The 19,391-nt window shown below is 45.4% G+C and overlaps 1 protein-coding gene across 1 annotated transcript in view; it reads right to left on the bottom strand.

Moving 5' to 3' along the window:
- entpd1 (ectonucleoside triphosphate diphosphohydrolase 1) overlaps window positions 1–19,391 on the bottom strand; it is a 74,140-nt gene that overhangs the window by 29,294 nt on the left and 25,455 nt on the right. The window contains exon 2 of the mRNA XM_036959855.2: window positions 14,764–14,888. Within this exon, the coding sequence (XP_036815750.1) occupies window positions 14,764–14,888 (125 nt within the window). The remainder of the gene's footprint in view (window positions 1–14,763; window positions 14,889–19,391) is intronic.

A 19,391-nucleotide genomic window follows, 5' to 3' on the forward strand; every position in this document is an offset into this window, starting at 1 on the left:
TACGTCCAGCTTGAGGGGGAGATGTGGTACCTGCGTGCCCTGGCGACCCACTCGTACCTGCCACCCCACATGAACTGAAACACAAGCCTCACTAGAGGCCTCCTCAGACAAGCCGGCAATGGGTAGATGTACGCCAAATACAAAAGTGACGGCAACACATCCACCTTAAGGACCAGGACCTTGCCCATAAAAGACAAAGACCTAGCCCTCCACATCACTAGCTTCTTCTGTACCACTGCGATACCCATGTTCCAGTTCAGCGTCGCTGAGCCGGAGGTCTCAAGATGGACCCCGAGAATCCTCAGGGCCCCCTCACAGAGTGATAACCCCCCGGGCACATCCGTCCTTCCGCGCCATCTTCCGAAAAACTTAACGGAAGACTTTGCATGGTTCAGAACCGCTCCCGACGCTCGGGTGAAATCCCCAATGATGGCAAGGGACCTTGTCAGGCACGAGTCCTTGCACAGCAGCAAGGAAGTGTCGTCGGCATACTGCGTCATCTTAACACGCAGCCCACCACTTCCAGGGATCAACAAGCCTTCCACCCCTGTGTCTGCCCTAATGGCAGCCCCCTGAGGCTCCATGTACAGAACGAAGAGGAGAGCCGAGAGTGGGCACCCCTGCCTGACCCCAGACGAGAGGTCAAAAACATCACCCAAGTGACTATTTAGTTGCAATACCAGGCAGGGATGCAACCGGTCAGGATGCTCTCGATGGTTCAGCTGTAAAACATTTTGAGAATCTGAGTAACCTTGCCAAATCTTTGTTTTGGCAAGCCCTCCTCACTGTTTTGGTGTGCCTTGGTGTGCTTGGACCATGTTCGTTTGTTGGTTGATGTGGACGCCATAGAATTTGAAGCTCTCAACCTGCTCCACTACAGCCCCGCCGATGAGAATGGGGGCGTGCTCGGTCCTCCTTGTCCATCACCCTGATTGATCTCTTTTTATTTAGCCCTCAATAACCTCAGTCATTAGGCAGTATAGGTTTTGTTTAATTTAGCACGCTTCTCCTGTTTTGTTTATCTTCCTTTATTATTAAAACTACCTTCTGCACCTGCTTCCTGAATCCAAGTGCTTACATTACAAGAATGGCAAGATGACAGCAATCTGCAGGTCATGGAAAGAGGACATCAGTTCTGAATCTGAATCCATGATAACAATGACAGAGAAATCTGATTAACTAACAGTACCCAGGCCATTCCATGTAATTGATCTACTCCAGAGCTAGCACACCTGATTCAACTTGTCAACTAATCCTCAAGGTCTTGAATAGCTAGATCAGAGCTACAGCACAATTGTGAAACATCTGGGTGTCCCCGAGGAGAGGTTTGAGAAACACTGCAGTACATTACAGTAAAACAAACTAGAGAAAGTCTTTTCAACATTGATTCAGAACTGAAATTAACCAGAAAATATGCATTTTCAAAGTCTGGAAAATACCTATTTTAACTTCCTGAAAATAACTATTTTCACCTTTCATTCAGAACCTAAAATGAACCCAACTTCAGCGTCTGGAATTGTATCGTATAATGTATTTTAAATGTAATTTTGTCATGTACTGTCATGTTGTGTCTTGTCTCTGTCCTTTCCCTTCACCCTGTCTCCCTCTGCTGGTCGTTGTTAGGTTACCTTTTCTCCCCCTCTTTCCCCCAGCTGTGCCTTGTCTCCTCCTAACCACCTCGTCACCCCTTTTCCCACCTGTTCCCTTTTTTCCCTCTGATTAGTCCCCTATATCTCTCTCTGTTTTTGTTCCTGTCCTTGTCGGATTCTTGTTTGTTGTGTTTCATGCCTGAACCAGACTGTCGTCATGTTTGCTGTAACCTTGTCTTGTCCTGTCGGAATCTGCCGGTCCGTCTGAGCCTACCTATGTTTGGTAATTAAAGAAGCTCTGTTTAAGTTAATTCGCTTTTGGGTCCTCATTCACGCACCGTAACAGAAGAATCCGACCAAGAATGGACCCAGCGACTTCGGATCCTCTCCACTCAGCCGTCGGGATCCAGGGAGCGATGCTAGGCAGACACGAGCAGGAAGTGTCTGCTGCTCGACATGCCGTTGAGACCCTGGCCACCCAAGTCTCCAACCTCACAGAACAGGTTCACCATCTCCGCCTCGATCCACCGGCCACTTCCAGGGCTTTCGAATCTCCGGAGCCCAGAATCAATAACCCGCCGTGTTACTCTGGGGAGCCCACTGAATGCCGCTCGTTCCTCACCCAGTGTGATATTGTGTTTTCTCTCCAGCCCAACACTTACTCCAGGAGCACTGCTCGTGTCGCCTACGTCATATCTCTCCTTATTGGACGGGCTCGTGAGTGGGGCACGGCAATCTGGGAGGCAAGGGCTGAGTGTACTAACCAGTATCAGGACTTTAAGGAGGAGATGATACGGGTTTTTGATCGATCTGTTTTTGGGGAGGAGGCTTCCAGGGCCCTGTCTTCCCTATGTCAAGGCAATCGATCCATAACAGACTACTCTATTGAGTTTCGCACTCTTGCTGTCTCCAGTGGCTGGAACGAGCCGGCCTTGCTCGCTCGTCTTCTGGAGGGTCTCCGCGCAGAGGTAAAGGATGAGATTCTCTCCCGGGAGGTTCCTTCCAGCGTGGATTCCTTGATTGAACTCGCTATTCGCATTGAGCGACGGGTTGATCTTCGTCACCGAGCTCGTGGAAAGGAGCTCGCGCTCTCCGTCGCCCCCCTCTCCGCATCACTACCATCTTCCTCTGCCGGCTCGGGAGCTGAGCCTATGCAGCTGGGAGGTATCCGCATCTCGACTAAGGAGAGGGAACGGAGAATCACCAACCGCCTCTGTCTCTATTGCGGTTCTGCTGGTCATTTTGTCACTTCATGTCCAGTAAAAGCCAGAGCTCATCAGTAAGCGGAGGGCTACTGGTGAGCGCTACTACTCCTGTCTCTCCTTCAAGATCCTGCACTACCTTGTCGGTCCATCTACGCTGGACCGGTTCGTCAGCTTCCTGCAGTGCCTTAATAGACTCTGGGGCGGAGGGCTGTTTTATGGACGAGACCTGGGCTCGGGAACATGACATTCCTCTCAGACAGTTAAGGGAGTCCACGGCCTTGTTCGCCCTGGATGGTAGTCCTCTCCCCAGGATTCAGCGTGAGACGCTACCTTTAACCCTCACTGTTTCTGGTAATCATAGCGAAACCATTTCTTTTTTGATTTTTCGTTCACCTTTTACACCTGTTGTTTTGGGCCATCCCTGGCTAGTTTGTCATAATCCTTCCATTAATTGGTCTAGTAATTCTATCCTCTCCTGGAACGTCTCTTGTCATGTGAAATGTTTAATGTCTGCTATCCCTCCTGTTTCCTCTGTCTCTTCTTCACAGGAGGAGCCTGGTGATTTGACAGGGGTGCCGGAGGAATATCACGATCTGCGCACGGTGTTCAGTCGGTCCAGGGCCACCTCTCTTCCTCCACACCGGTCGTATGATTGTAGTATTGATCTCCTTCCGGGAACCACTCCCCCCCGGGGTAGACTATACTCTCTGTCGGCTCCCGAACGTAAGGCTCTCGAGGATTATTTGTCTGTAGCTCTTGACGCCGGTACCATAGTCCCCTCCTCCTCTCCCGCCGGAGCGGGGTTTTTTTTTGTCAAGAAGAAGGACGGGTCTCTGCGCCCCTGCATAGATTATCGAGGGCTGAATGACATAACAGTTAAGAATCGTTATCCGCTTCCTCTTATGTCTTCAGCCTTCGAGATCCTGCAGGGAGCCAGGTTTTTCACTAAGTTGGACCTTCGTAACGCTTACCATCTCGTGCGCATCAGGGAGGGGGACGAGTGGAAGACGGCGTTTAACACTCCGTTAGGGCACTTTGAATACCGGGTTCTTCCTTTCGGCCTCGCTAACGCTCCAGCTGTCTTTCAGGCATTAGTCAATGATGTCCTGAGAGACATGCTGAACATCTTTGTTTTCGTTTACCTTGACGATATCCTGATTTTTTCACCGTCACTCCAGATTCATGTTCAGCACGTTCGACGTGTCCTCCAGCTCCTTTTAGAGAATTGTCTTTTTGTGAAGGCTGAGAAGTGCACTTTTCATGCCTCCTCCGTCACATTTCTCGGTTCTGTTATTTCCGCTGAAGGCATTAAGATGGATCCCGCTAAGGTCCAAGCTGTCATTGATTGGCCCGTCCCTAAGTCACGCGTCGAGCTGCAGCGCTTTCTCGGCTTCGCGAACTTCTATCGTCGTTTCATCCGTAATTTCGGTCAGGTGGCAGCTCCTCTCACAGCCCTTACTTCTGTCAAGACGTGCTTTAAGTGGTCCGTTTCCGCCCAGGGAGCTTTTGATCTCCTCAAGAATCGTTTTACATCCGCTCCTATCCTTGTTACACCTGACGTCTCTAGACAGTTCGTTGTCGAGGTTGACGCGTCAGAGGTGGGCGTGGGAGCCATTCTTTCTCAGCGCTCCCTCTCTGACGACAAGGTCCACCCATGCGCGTATTTTTCTCATCGCCTGTCGCCGTCGGAACGTAACTATGATGTGGGTAACCGCGAACTGCTCGCCATCCGGTTAGCCCTAGGCGAATGGCGACAGTGGTTGGAGGGGGCGACCGTTCCTTTTGTCGTTTGGACTGACCATAGGAACCTTGAGTACATCCGTTCTGCCAAACGACTTAATGCGCGTCAGGCGCGTTGGGCGCTGTTTTTCGCTCGTTTCGAGTTCGTGATTTCTTATCGTCCGGGCTCTAAGAACACCAAGCCTGATGCTTTGTCTCGTCTCTTCAGTTCTTCAGTAGCCTCCACTGACCCCGAGGGGATTCTCCCTGAGGGGCGTGTTGTTGGGTTGACTGTCTGGGGAATTGAGAGGCAGGTAAAACAAGCGCTCACTCACACTCCGTCGCCGCGCGCTTGTCCTAGGAACCTTCTTTTCGTTCCCGTTCCTACTCGTCTGGCCGTTCTTCAGTGGGCTCACTCTGCCAAGTTAGCCGGCCACCCTGGCGTTCGGGGTACGCTTGCTTCCATTCGCCAGCGTTTTTGGTGGCCCACCCGGGAGCATGACACGCGTCGTTTCGTGGCTGCTTGTTCGGTCTGCGCGCAGACTAAGTCCGGTAACTCTCCTCCTGCCGGCCGTCTCAGGCCGCTTCCTATTCCTTCTCGACCGTGGTCTCACATTGCCTTAGATTTTGTCACCGGACTGCCTTCGTCAGCGGGGAAGACTGTTATTCTTACGGTTGTCGATAGGTTCTCTAAGGCGGCTCATTTCATTCCCCTTGCTAAGCTTCCTTCTGCTAAAGAGACGGCACAAATCATCATCGAGAATGTTTTCAGAATTCATGGCCTTCCGTCAGACGTCGTTTCGGACAGAGGTCCGCAATTCACGTCTCAATTTTGGAGGGAGTTTTGCCGTTTGATTGGGGCTTCCGTCAGTCTCTCTTCCGGCTTTCACCCCCAGTCTAACGGTCAAGCAGAACGGGCCAATCAGACTATTGGTCGCATCTTACGCAGTCTTTCTTTTCGTAACCCTGCGTCTTGGTCAGAACAGCTCCCCTGGGCAGAACACGCCCACAACTCGCTTCCTTCGTCTGCGACCGGGCTATCTCCTTTTCAGAGTAGCCTCGGGTACCAGCCTCCGCTGTTCTCATCTCAGTTCGCCGAGTCCAGCGTCCCCTCCGCTCAGGCTTTTGTCCAACGTTGCGAGCGCACCTGGAAGAGGGTCAGGTCTGCACTTTGCCGTTATAGGACGCAGACTGTGAGGGCTGCTAATAAGCGTAGAACTAAGAGTCCTAGATATTGTCGCGGTCAGAGAGTTTGGCTCTCCACTCAGAACCTTCCCCTTAAGACGGCTTCTCGCAAGTTGACCCCGCGGTTCATTGGTCCGTTCCGTATTTCTCGGGTCATTAATCCTGTCGCAGTTCGACTTCTTCTTCCGCGATACCTTCGTCGCGTCCACCCGGTCTTCCATGTCTCCTGCATCAAGCCCGTCCTTCGCGCCCCCGCTCGTCTTCCCCCCCCCCCCCCATCCTTGTCGAGGGCGCACCCATCTACAGGGTCCGTAGAATTTTGGACATGCGTCCTCGGGGCCGTGGTCACCAGTACCTCGTAGATTGGGAGGGGTACGGTCCTGAGGAGAGGAGTTGGGTTCCCTCTCGGGACGTGCTGGACCGTGCGCTGATCGAGGATTTCCTCCGTTGCCGCCAGGTTTCCTCCTCGAGTGCGCCAGGAGGCGCTCGGTGAGTGGGGGGGTACTGTCATGTACTGTCATGTTGTGTCTTGTCTCTGTCCTTTCCCTTCACCCTGTCTCCCTCTGCTGGTCGTTGTTAGGTTACCTTTTCTCCCCCTCTTTCCCCCAGCTGTGCCTTGTCTCCTCCTAACCACCTCGTCACCCCTTTTCCCACCTGTTCCCTTTTTTCCCTCTGATTAGTCCCCTATATCTCTCTCTGTTTTTGTTCCTGTCCTTGTCGGATTCTTGTTTGTTGTGTTTCATGCCTGAACCAGACTGTCGTCATGTTTGCTGTAACCTTGTCTTGTCCTGTCGGAATCTGCCGGTCCGTCTGAGCCTACCTATGTTTGGTAATTAAAGAAGCTCTGTTTAAGTTAATTCGCTTTTGGGTCCTCATTCACGCACCGTAACAAATTTTGCTTACTGGGTTCAGATTTTTGGGAACACACTAAAAAGTAACTTGACATTGTTGATTAGTCAGCATAAATTTGGATTAAAATGGCATGAAGAAAATGGCATTGACAGAACGGTGTACTGAATGAATGCATCATAAGGTAAGGACTGGAATTTGTTCTGGATGCTCGAACAGCGACGTGTCTGTCTCGTATGTTGATCTAGCTAATTATCTAGCAAAGCTAGCATACAGTGGGAAGAACAAGTATTTGATACACTGCCGATTTTGCAGGTTTCCCTACTTACAAAGCATGTAGAGGTCTGTAATTTTTATCATAGGTACACTTCAACTGTGAGAGACGGAATCTAAAACAAAATCCAGAAAATCACATTGTATGATTTTTAAGTAATTAATTTGCATTTTGTTGCATGACATAAGTATTTGATCACCTACCAACCAGTAAGAATTCCAGCTCTCACAAACCTGTTAGTGTCACGCCCTGACCTTAGTATTCTTTGTTTTCTTTATTATTTTGGTTAGGTCAGGGTGTGACATGGGTGATGTATGGGTTTTTGTCTTGTCTAGGGGTTTTGTATGTTTATGGGGTGTTTCCTATCTAGGTGTTTTTGTAAGTCTATGGTTGCCTAGATTGGTTCTAAATTAGAGGCAGCTGTCTATCGTTGTCTCTGATTGGGAACCATATTTAGGCAGCCATATTCTTTGGGTATTTTGTGGGTGATTGATTCCTGTGTCAGTGTTTGTGCCACACGGGACTGTTTCGTTTCCATTTCACTTTGTTATTTTGTATTTGTGTCGTGTTCAGTCTTTCTATTAAAACGTGGACACTTACCACAAGGAGTATTGGTCCGATCCTTGCTACACCTCATCAGACGAAGAGGAGGAAATCTGTTACAGTTAGTTTTTCTTTAAGAAGCCCTCCTGTTCTCCACTCATTACCTGTATTAACTGCACCTGTTTGAACTCGTTACCTGTATAAAAAACACCTGTCCACACACTTAATCAAACAGACTACAACCTCTCCACAATGGCCAAGATCAGAGAGCTGTGTAAGGACATCAGGGATAAAATGGTAGACCTGCACAAGGCTGGGATGGGCTACAGGACAATAGGCAAGCAGCTTGATGAGAAGGCAACAACTGTTGGCGCAATTATTAGAAAATGGAAGAAGTTCAAGATGACGGTCAATCACACTCGGTCTGTGGCTCCATGCAAGATCACACCTCGTGGGGCATCAATGATCATGAGGAAGGTGAGGGATCAGCCCAGAACTACACGGCAGGACCTGGTCAATGACCTGAAGAGAGCTGGGACTAAGAAAACCATTAGTAACACACTACGTTGTCATGGATTTAAATCCTGCAGCGCACGCAAGGTCCCCCTGCTCAAGCCAGCGCATGTCCAGGCCTGTCTGAAGTCATGTGGTCTGATGAGACAAAAATAGAGCTTTTTGGTCTAAACTCCACTCGCCGTGTTTGGAGGAAGAAGAAGGATGAGTACAACCCCAAGAACCTCATCCCAATCTTGAAGCATGGAGGTGGAAACATCATACTTTCGGGATGCTTTTCTGGGACAGGACGACTGCACCGTATTGAGGGGAGGATGGATGGGGCCATGTATCGCGAGATCTTGGCCAACAACCTCCTTCCCTCAGTAAGACCATTGAAGATGGGTCATGGCTGGGTCTTCCAGCATGACAACGACCCGAAACACACAGCCAAGGCAACTAAGGAGTGGCTCCGTAAGAAGCATCTCAAGGTCCTGGAGTGGGCTAGCCAGTGTCCAGACCTGAACCCAATAGAAGATCTTTAGAGGGAGCTGAAAGTCCGTATTGCCCAGCGACAGCCCCGAAACCTGAAGGATCTGGAGAAGGTCTGTATGGAGGAGTGGGCTGGAGAGATGAGTTCAGATTGGTCTGCCATGTAGCGAGCTTCTGTCTATAATATGAGTTGGTCAGTATATGTAGGTAATCCTTTCTAACGTGACTTTTTATAAAGATATCACGTAGTAGAACTGCATAAGTGTTGCTCTCCACTTTCTGGAGGACCGAGTTTTGAAATCAGTAGAATTTGTATATGATAGCTAAGGAGATGGAGAAAATTCTGGCATTTGATTGCAAATATGCAGAGTTGAAAAGAAAACACTGACGGCAGTTGTATAAAACACCTGTCTCCGGTTTACATCTTCAAACTAAGGGCAACCATGGCATCCGTGACAGAGATGGAGAAGCATCCACCCATCCATGTAAGATAGTCTAGCTAGCTACATTTTCAGATATTACACATAATTTTTTTTGTCAGAAAGTCATTTTCATTTCAAGTTAAAGTGTACTGTTAGCTAGCTAGCTAACATTAGCTGGCTGGCTTGCTAGCTAATGTTACGTGATCTGTGCAGTAATATTATTCGTATTTCAGACCCATTTGCATTGCTAGTTATAGCCTAATGTTAGCTAGCTAACATTGAACCTGGTTGGTTAGCTACCTACAGATTCATGCAGGGTAGTAACATTATGAGTTGGGATTATGATTAATTGTTTAGCTAGCTAGCTACATGTGTAAACAAAAGACTCCACTATACAAGTAACCATTTCAATAGAATGTTCATGATGTCACTGCGACAACTGTCAATAGACGTCGCTGATAAATTCACTCTGGCTATCTACTCTGATTTCAGAGCACTCTCATGTGAGTGTGCCAGAGCACAGAATAACTGACAAATTTACGAATGCTCAACACCCTTTGCTCTCCTCGGATGGGGCCACAGTGTCTCCTGACCCCTCCTGTCTCAGCCTCCAGTATTTATGCTGCAGTAGTTTATGTGTTGGGGGGCTAGGGTCAGTTTGTTATATCTGGAGTACTTCTCCTGTCCTATTCGGTGTCCTGTGTGAATTTAAGTGTGCTCTCTCTAATTCTCTCTTTCTCTCTCTCGGAGGACCTGAGCCCTAGGACCATGCCTCAGGACTACCTGACATGATGATTCCTTGCTGTCCCCAGTCCACCTGGCCATGCTGCTGCTCCAGTTTCAACTGTTCTGCCTTATTATTATTCGACCATGCTGGTCATTTATGAACATTTGAACATCTTGGCCATGTTCTGTTATAATCTCCACCCGGCACAGCCAGAAGAGGACTGGCCACCCCACATTGCATGGTTCCTCTCTAGGTATCTTCCTAAGTTTTGGCCTTTCTAGGGAGTTTTTCCTAGCCACCATGCTTCTACACCTGCATTGCTTGCTGTTTGGGGTTTTAGGCTGGGTTTCTGTACAGCACTTTGAGATATCAGCTGATGTACGAAGGGCTATATAAATAAATTTGATTTGAATATGGCCGGTGTCAGTAAATGTTGACAAAAAGCGTAATTAAATTGTTGCCAGCAGCACAGTTGCAGTCACCAACACTCTGGATAACATAGCCTAACCAGCTCTGCTAAGGCGAGTATTTTGTGTCTGGAGGTAGCTAGCCAACATTAGCCCGTTAGCTTGGGTGCTTGACTGCTGTTGTTAGGTCAGAACGCTCGGATTAACCCTACTCCTCGGCCAGAGCGTCCAGTGTGTGCTCTGAACGCTCCGAGAGTGAAACGCTCTGAATTTACCAACGGAGAATCTGACAACGCTCTGAGTTTACCAACAACCAGAGCACACTCTCGCACTCCAGATTACATTTATGAACACACCCGTAGAATAAACCAGCATTTAGTCTTGAAATCTTTGGTTGTTTAGTACACAGCCTCACAGGTGAATCCTTAAAGAGATGGGTGGGTGTTGGGCAATAATCAGAATTAGTTGGTAACATAGGTAAGATGTTTTATTTTCATTACATGTGTGTAAGTTACTTCTCATCAGAATGTTTGTGTTTGTATAATACTGTGGCCGGGTTGCAGTCATCTGTTCTCTGTCAGGACTAAGTTACTTGGGCCGCAGAGAGGGGACAGGTCAAGCGTGTTTCTCTTGGCTCCACAATGTCTGTGTGCCAGTCAATGTGTCTCTGTGATCTTGTCAAGGAGGGGGCATGTGATATATGCCTGTTGATGTGAGGATTTGTTTTATGGTTCTGAGTTTGTGAAAAGAACATAGTTTAGGAGACAAAGCTGAACGATAAATTATGGCCAATGCTGTCTGACTATGTGTGTCTTTGCTATAAAGGATCTCAGTTGCAATGTGTAAGGGACTCTCAGAGAATTCATTGATAGACACTGAATTGATCTGAGAGTCACAGGGTTGTGATGGAGCTCATATACAGTGCCTTGCGAAAGTATTCGGCCCCCTTGAACTTTGCGACCTTTTGCCACATTTCAGGCTTCAAACATAAAGATATAAAACTGTATTGTTTTGTGAAGAATCAAGAACAAGTGGGACACAATCATGAAGTGGAACGACATTTATTGGATATTTCAAACTTTTTTAACAAATCAAAAACTGAAAAATTGGGCGTGCAAAATTATTCAGCCCCCTTAAGTTAATACTTTGTAGCGCCACCTTTTGCTGTGATTACAGCTGTAAGTCGCTTGGGGTATGTCTCTATCAGTTTTGCACATCGAGAGACTGAATTTTTTTCCCATTCCTCCTTGCAAAACAGCTCGAGCTCGAGCTTTGAACCATTCCATTGTAGATTTTGCTTTATGTTTTGGATCATTGTCTTGTTGGAAGACAAATCTCCGTCCCAGTCTCAGGTCTTTTGCAGACTCCATCAGGTTTTCTTCCAGAATGGTCCTGTATTTGGCTCCATTCATCTTCCCATCAATTTTAACCATCTTTCCTGTCCCTGCTGAAGAAAAGCAGGCCCAAACCATGATGCTGCCACCACCATGTTTGACAGTGGGCATGGTGTGTTCAGGGTGATGAGCTGTGTTGCTTTTACGCCAAACATAACGTTTTGCATTGTTGCCAAAAAGTTCAATTTTGGTTTCATCTGACCAGAGCACCTTCTTCCACATGTTTGGTGTGTCTCCCAGGTGGCTTGTGGCAAACTTTAAACAACACTTTTTATGGATATCTTTAAGAAATGGCTTTCTTCTTGCCACTCTTCCATAAAGGCCAGATTTGTGCAATATATGACTGATTGTTGTCCTATGGACAGAGTCTCCCACCTCAGCTGTAGATCTCTGCAGTTCATCCAGAGTGATCATGGTCCTCTTGGCTGCATCTCTGATCAGTCTTCTCCTTGTATGAGCTGAAAGTTTAGAGGGACGGCCAGGTCTTGGTAGATTTGCAGTGGTCTGATACTCCTTCCATTTCAATATTATCGCTTGCAAAGTGCTCCTTGGGATGTTTAAAGCTTGGGAAATCTTTTTGTATCCAAATCCGGCTTTAAACTTCTTCACAACAGTATCTCGGACCTGTCTGGTGTGTTCCTTGTTCTTCATGATGCTCTCTGCGCTTTTAACGGACCTCTGAGACTATCACAGTGCAGGTGCATTTATACGGAGACTTGATTACACACAGGTGGATTGTATTTATCATCATTAGTCATTTAGGTCAACATTGGATCATTCAGAGATCCTCACTGAACTTCTGGAGAGAGTTTGCTGCACTGAAAGTAAAGGGGCTGAATAATTTTGCACGCCCAATTTTTCAGTTTTGGATATGTTAAAAAAGTTTGAAATATCCAATAAATGTCGTTCCACTTCATGATTGTGTCCCACTTGTTGTTGATTCTTCACAAAAAAATACAGTTTTATATCTTTATGTTTGAAGCCTGAAATGTGGCAAAAGGTCGCAAAGTTCAAGGGGGCCGAATACTTTCGCAAGGCACTGTAATTAAAGGTTGACTTTATGATAACTCTGACTTGTGTGTGTTTTGCTCTCATGATTTGGTAAATACAGGAAATTTCCACGACAGTGGGGCTAAAGCTTTAGAGGGTGTGAATGATGCTGAATTGGGGTGTAGACAAAGAAGAGCTCTCCAGTAGGTGTACCAAAACATTCAAGGGCCATTTTCTCAAAAGTGAGGTTACAAGTTTATTAACCTTCAAAGCAGAATTACTTTCCCATTGTTCCTCAACTGTAGTGTATGATATACATGTTTTAGCTCTGACTCTCTACCTTTATGCAAACTAAAAAACACAATTTCAAAATTTGCTACAGAAGACCGAATCGTGCCGGTCACATAGCCAAGCTGCAGGCTAATGTTAAATCTAGACTTGGGTTCCTCTATCGTAGTCGCTCCTCTTTCACCCCAGCTGCCAAACTAACCCTGATTCAGATGACCATCCTACCAATGTTAGATTACGGAGATGTAATTTATAGATCGGCAGGTATGGGTGGTCACGAGCTGCTAGATGTCTTTACTTTTCAGCCATCAGATTTGCCACCAATGCTCCTTATAGGACACATCACTGCTCTCTATACTCCTCTGTAAACTGGTCATCTCTGTTACCCGGAGCAAAACACACTGGTCGATGCTTATTTAGAAAACCCTCTTAGTGAGTGGGTGTATTGAATCACCCATCCAAAGCGTAATTAACAATTTCACCATGCTCAAAGGGATATTCAGTGTCTGCTTATATTTACCCATCTACCAATAGGTGTCCATCTTTGCGAGGCATTGGAAAACTTCCATGGTCTTTTTGGTTGAATCTTTGCAACTCCCTTGTCTTTGTGGTTGATTCTGTGCTTGAAATTCGCTACTCCACTGTGGGACCTTACAGACAATTGTATGTGTGGGGTAGAGAGATGGGGTAATCACTCAAAAATCTGGTTAGCCACTATTATTGCACACAGTGAGTCCATGCAACGTATTATGTGAAGAAAAAATATACATATATTATGTGACTTGTTAAGCACATTTGTACTCCTGAATGTATTTAGGCTTGCCATAAAAGGGGTAAAAGACTTATTGACTCAAGACATTTCAGCTTTACATTTTTAATAAATTGGTAAAAATGTCTAAACAAAAAATTCCACTTTTTACGTTGTGGGATATTGTGTATGGATCAGTGGCACAATATCTAAACGTTATCCATTTTAAATTCAGGCTGTAAGACAACAAAATGTGGAAAAAGTCCAGCGCTGTGAATAGTTTCTGAAGGCACTGTATGGCACAGTCTCGTTGGCTTGTGGTTACTGTTTACTGGCTAGTTGGCTAGCTAACTGGCTATAATAGGACGTTCACAAGCTTGTTGTTTGTGCTCTAATTTTTTTTTACACAGATGACTTATCTAGCTAGCTTCCTTTGCTTGTAGCTTGCTTCTCGTCCGACTGTTGTTAGCTAGTTAGCTACAGCTGCTCACCTGCTACAGCTAGCTGCTGCTGTTACGCAGGAACCGAGTAGCTGGTCCCGGTTTTAGAACTCTGAGATTCAGCTGAAAAGATGTTAGCAATGTAATTTTTTTTACAAAAAAGTAGCACATCGTTGGTTCTTCATGGACAGAAATGAGCATGTGAGAGCGATAAATTATATATTTAATAAAACGTGTTGCACCTAAAAACTTAAACACTTTTTTTCTCCTCAACTGGTAGTAACAGTCTTGTCCCATCCATGCAACTCCCCTACAGACTTGGGAGAGACAAAGTTAGATAGCCAAGCTGCACTGCTCGCTTAACCCAGAAGTCAGCTGCACCAATGTGTCAGAGGAAACACTGTCCAACTGGTAACTGTGGTCAGCTTGCAGGCACCCGGCCCACCACAAAGAGTTGCTAGAGCACAATGGGACAGAGAAATCCCGGCCAGCCAAACCCTCCCCTAACCCAGACGACACTGGGCCAATTGTGCGCTGCCTCATGGGTCTCCCGGTCATGGCCAGTTGTGAGCCTGGGATCGAGCCCGGGGCTGTAGTGATGCCTCAAGCCTTGCGATGCAGTGCCTTAGACTGCTGCACCACCCGGGAGGCCTGCCATCAGACATTTTTTTAATCCTATGGTCACTTTATGGATGCTACAGTCTCGTTTTTAATCCGACGTCTAAAATGTGAGCTAGATAGGTGCAGAAAATACTCTGAAAACTCAATTGTCAACGACCCTGTTAAGATATCCGGTATGTGGTTCTTGGTAACGGACGTACAGCTCATGACGAGAGGTGGGGAATGTGATGGTAGGGAGATTTAAATTCAACATTGAGCTTCAACCAATGCATAATATAGTCTACAATATTTGGGATTTTTCCATCGCAGCCACAGAATCTGAAAAAGCTATTGAAAACATTTATTGTACCTCATTGCCATAACAACCACATATAGTACCTTGTACTTCTGTAGGAGAGGCTTGTTCTGCAATACTGCTGTTGTCACCAGGGCAACTATCGCTGTGATACCAAGCACAGTGATGATGATCACAGCCTTATACCAAGCGTTCTTTCCTTTCGTCTCTGAGGAAGAGTTAGAGGAGGAGAGAGAGTGAGAGGGAGGAGAGAGGGAGGAGAAGAGAGGGGGGAGAGAGAGAGGGAGGGGGAGAAGGAGAGAGGGAAAGAGGTAGGAAGAGAGAGGGAAAGTTGGAGAGAGTTAGCATTTTCCAACCAGCTGCTGATGATGTCACATCTGTATTATTGATGACAGGAGGGTTATGAGTGTTAATGTTGATGCTGTTGTTGTTACTGTTGTTGTTGTTGTTGTTGTTGCTGCTGCTGTTGTTGTTGTTGTTGTGTAACTAGGGACTAGTTCTAAATGTGTTGTAAATGTCCATATTAACTCAAGTTAATGCTCTAACCAGAGGTAGGTTCAACAAGGGAAGTAGTTTGTTCATTTGTTTGTGTTAGATCTACTAGAACCTTTCCTGGGCACACCCTTTTTCTCCATGTTCGCCTTCCTTTTACCTATTGAGGTTTGTCAGTATGGATCTACTAGGCCTCAGGGGGAAACATGGGAAAAAGGGGGGAAACCTTTTCCCAGATTGTTTTGACCGCTATGCCACGCCACACCACTAAGAAAGCTGCTACGAGTCTATACATTTTGTTTACAGTTTAAATCTGATCGCTTTGACGATGCACTATAGCCTATGAAATTACCTTTTGTTCTGAAAATAAATGTTTGCTTTTTACACTTGGAACTTTGGATTCCCAAAACCATGTTCAGTGGTTGCTTTGGAAGCCCGTCTGACTACGGCATCACATACCTGTGGCCTCAAGGCAAGTTTGGAATTGGATTCCGATATTGCCTCTACTGTATATTCCAAGTGAAGAAGTGACTGACTCTATTGTAGCTCTTTGACTTCGCGTTAGTCACTTTGGAGAATGAAGTATAGTTGCTCTTTCTATTGCTCAATCTGCTCGAGGTGTTGGATGAATTCGGGGAACTTTTGAGAGTTGTGGAGCTTGGAATTGCTCGTGGAGCTTGAATTGTGTGTGTCTTCTGTTGTTTGGATTCGCGCTCTGAGTTGAGAACTGGCTGTGGAGCTGAGAGAAAATCGTATGCTTTGATGATTGGCTGTTGTGTCTTGTGATGACGTCATGTGTTGGGCTCATTCATTAAGCTGTGTGTTCATAATGTGCTAATCGTTCACTGTTACGTGCTTTTAAAATGGATACAATTGAAATTCTTAAGAAATTGTAATGATCTAGAAGTGCTAAATTGGGTGCACTTACTAAAAATATAAATGAGATCACAGTTTATGGGTGATGACGGAAATGTGGAATTGGTTTACACAAATATGTTCACTGATTCCTCAAAGTTGGTTAAGGAGTTGAATGATCTCAATGAGTCCATAAAGGTTTTATTACCAGCCGAGGAGGCAGAAAAGGATTAGGTCGAATGGTTTGGCCCAAACACAGCAACACTGGATTATTTTGCATCCACAGTGGACACATGGATGGAAGAAGCACATCAATGCTCAGCTGCTAACAAAACTGATGCGGAGGTCCAGCCAAGGGACAGTATCGCAAATATCTAATCAAAATGTGGAAATTTGTCACAACACAGCAGGCACTCAGGACAATCCACCACATCTTATATCAGGCTCAATTTGGAGGCTGAAAGGGCAGCCTTATTGGTTCAAGTTGAAACATTGAAAAGGAAACAACTATTGGAGGAACAAGAGCCTCAACTTAAATCATCAATGGAAGAATTAGAGCTTGAAGCTGAAATATGGTCTAAAAGTGCTAAACTGAATGTATCCCCTTGTTCACCACGTCTGTGCATACTGCACAGGGCCAGGGTCAAAGTAGTATGTTGCAAGAAAGTGCTACCACCACATACAGCTCTGTTCATCGTAGGTCAACTAACACACAGCCTGTTGTAAGACCAAAAGATAGGCAGCTGCAACATCAAACTAGGAGAGGAAGGCCTACCAACCCAGGTCAGGGTGGAGCTGACAACATGGGCACTGTTGTCAACATTCTGCTACACCAACCAGCTATCACTGAAATGCTGGTAAAGCAGCAAAGGTTGTCCTCATTACCACCTCTTAGTGTACCTGTGTTTACAGCAAAGACAGGCTGTACTTTTTGGAGCAATTCACCAGACATCTAGTCTGCAGTTGCCAAGATACGGAGGTGAACAGAGGTTAGGCAGAGGCCAAAAGGCTTCTGAAAATAAAATTGTTTTCTTCATGATGTTGGATGACAAAGGGATATTGCATGCGTGTTACCTCATTTTATACCCTAGTGAAACAGGAAGTGATGTAATGGCTCACTATAGTTCCTTAAGACTTAAATAAACTTAAATAAGTACAAATTAATTCCTGGCTTAATTTTGGTAGATGTTATTTACAATCATCTTTAAGGGTGCCTTTGACTGTAAAACCTTGATTTGGAGGACATTGATTTTTTATTCAATCAATCAATTATTTTGGTGGGTTCCATTAAAACATGAATAAAGTACATAATTTCTCACAATTTGGTATTTTATCTCTATAATTAGATTGTTTATATTTTTTAAGTATTGTTTGTGCATTGCCAGTCAGGGGTGCCAGTAATGTTGAAGCCAACTGTACAGTCGTGGCCAAAAGTTTTGAGAATGACACAAATATTAATTTCAAAGTTTGCTGCTTCAGTATCTTTAGATATTTTTGTCAGATGTTACTATGGAATACTGAAGTATAATTACAAGCATTTCATAAGTGTCAAAGGCTTTTATTGACAATTACATGAAGTTGATGCAAAGAGTCAATATATGCAGTGTTGACCCTTCTTTTTCAAGACCTCTGCAATCTGCCGTGGCATTCTGTCAATTAACTTCTGGGCCACATCCTGACTGATGGCAGCCCATTCTTGCATAATCAATGCTTGGAGTTTGTCAGAATTTGTGGGTTTTTGTTTGTTCACCCGCCTGACTGATCACTCTTCATAACATTCTGGAGTATATGCAAAATGCCATCATACAAACTGAGGCAGCAGACTTTGTGAACATGTACATGTATATTTGTGTCATTCTCAAAACTTTTGGCCACGACTGCATATGCCTACTGCTTAGGAATGAGGATGCTGAATTTCCAAACAACTATTGTGTGACAGTACAGCATGCTCTCAACCTGAAAAGGAAACTCAGCAAGAATCCTCAGTTCTGTGAGGACTACACCAAGTTCATGCAGACATCCTGGACAAAGGCTTTGCAGTGCCAAGAGACTCACAGAATAACAGCAGCAAGACAGTTTGGTATATTCCAGACCACGGGGTATATCTTCCCTAGAAGCATAAGCGGAGGGTGGTATTTGACTGTGGTGCAACCTATTTTAAAGGATCATTTTATGTTTGTGCTTTTCTAATAACCACTTAGACTGGGTTCATGCAAGTGCCTGGTTGATCATGTCTGGGTCGAATCCTCACTACCCGTAGAAGCTATTTGGCTGTATGCCCAGAACATTGTTTTGAGAACCGAAAGGGGTGTCACAGTTTCAAGGTCTCAGCATGGAAAGAAGAAGACATGTGAGGTATTGGTCAGTCACATGCATGAACCAAAAGTTAATGATGAACTAATTATGAATAATGTAAATCATGCAAATATACAGTGCCTTGCGAAAGTATTCGGCCCCCTTGAACTTTGCGACCTTTTGCCACATTTCAGGCTTCAAACATAAAGATATAAAACTGTATTTTTTTGTGAAGAATCAACAACAAGTGGGACACAATCATGAAGTGGAACGACATTTATTGGATATTTCAAACTTTTTTAACAAATCAAAAACTGAAAAATTGGGCGTGCAAAATTATTCAGCCCCTTTACTTTCAGTGCAGCAAACTCTCTCCAGAAGTTCAGTGAGGATCTCTGAATGATCCAATGTTGACCTAAATGACTAATGATGATAAATACAATCCACCTGTGTGTAATCAAGTCTCCGTATAAATGCACCTGCACTGTGATAGTCTCAGAGGTCCGTTAAAAGCGCAGAGAGCATCATGAAGAACAAGGAACACACCAGGCAGGTCCGAGATACTGTTGTGAAGAAGTTTAAAGCCGGATTTGGATACAAAAAGATTTCCCAAGCTTTAAACATCCCAAGGAGCACTGTGCAAGCGATAATATTGAAATGGAAAGAGTATCTGACCACTGCAAATCTACCAAGACCTGGCCGTCCCTCTAAACTTTCAGCTCATACAAGGAGAAGACTGATCAGAGATGCAGCCAAGAGGCCCATGATCACTCTGGATGAACTGCAGAGATCTACAGCTGAGGTGGGAGACTCTGTCCATAGGACAACAATCAGTCGTATATTGCACAAATCTGGCCTTTATGGAAGAGTGGCAAGAAGAAAGCCATTTCTTAAAGATATCCATAAAAAGTGTTGTTTAAAGTTTGCCACAAGCCACCTGGGAGACACACCAAACATGTGGAAGAAGGTGCTCTGGTCAGATGAAACCAAAATTGAACTTTTTGGCAACAATGCAAAACGTTATGTTTGGCGTAAAAGCTACACAGCCCATCACCCTGAACACACCATC

Source organism: Oncorhynchus mykiss, chromosome 23, assembly GCF_057628025.1.
Source record: "Oncorhynchus mykiss isolate SJ-2025 chromosome 23, ASM5762802v1, whole genome shotgun sequence".
Classification (NCBI taxonomy): domain Eukaryota; kingdom Metazoa; phylum Chordata; class Actinopteri; order Salmoniformes; family Salmonidae; genus Oncorhynchus; species Oncorhynchus mykiss.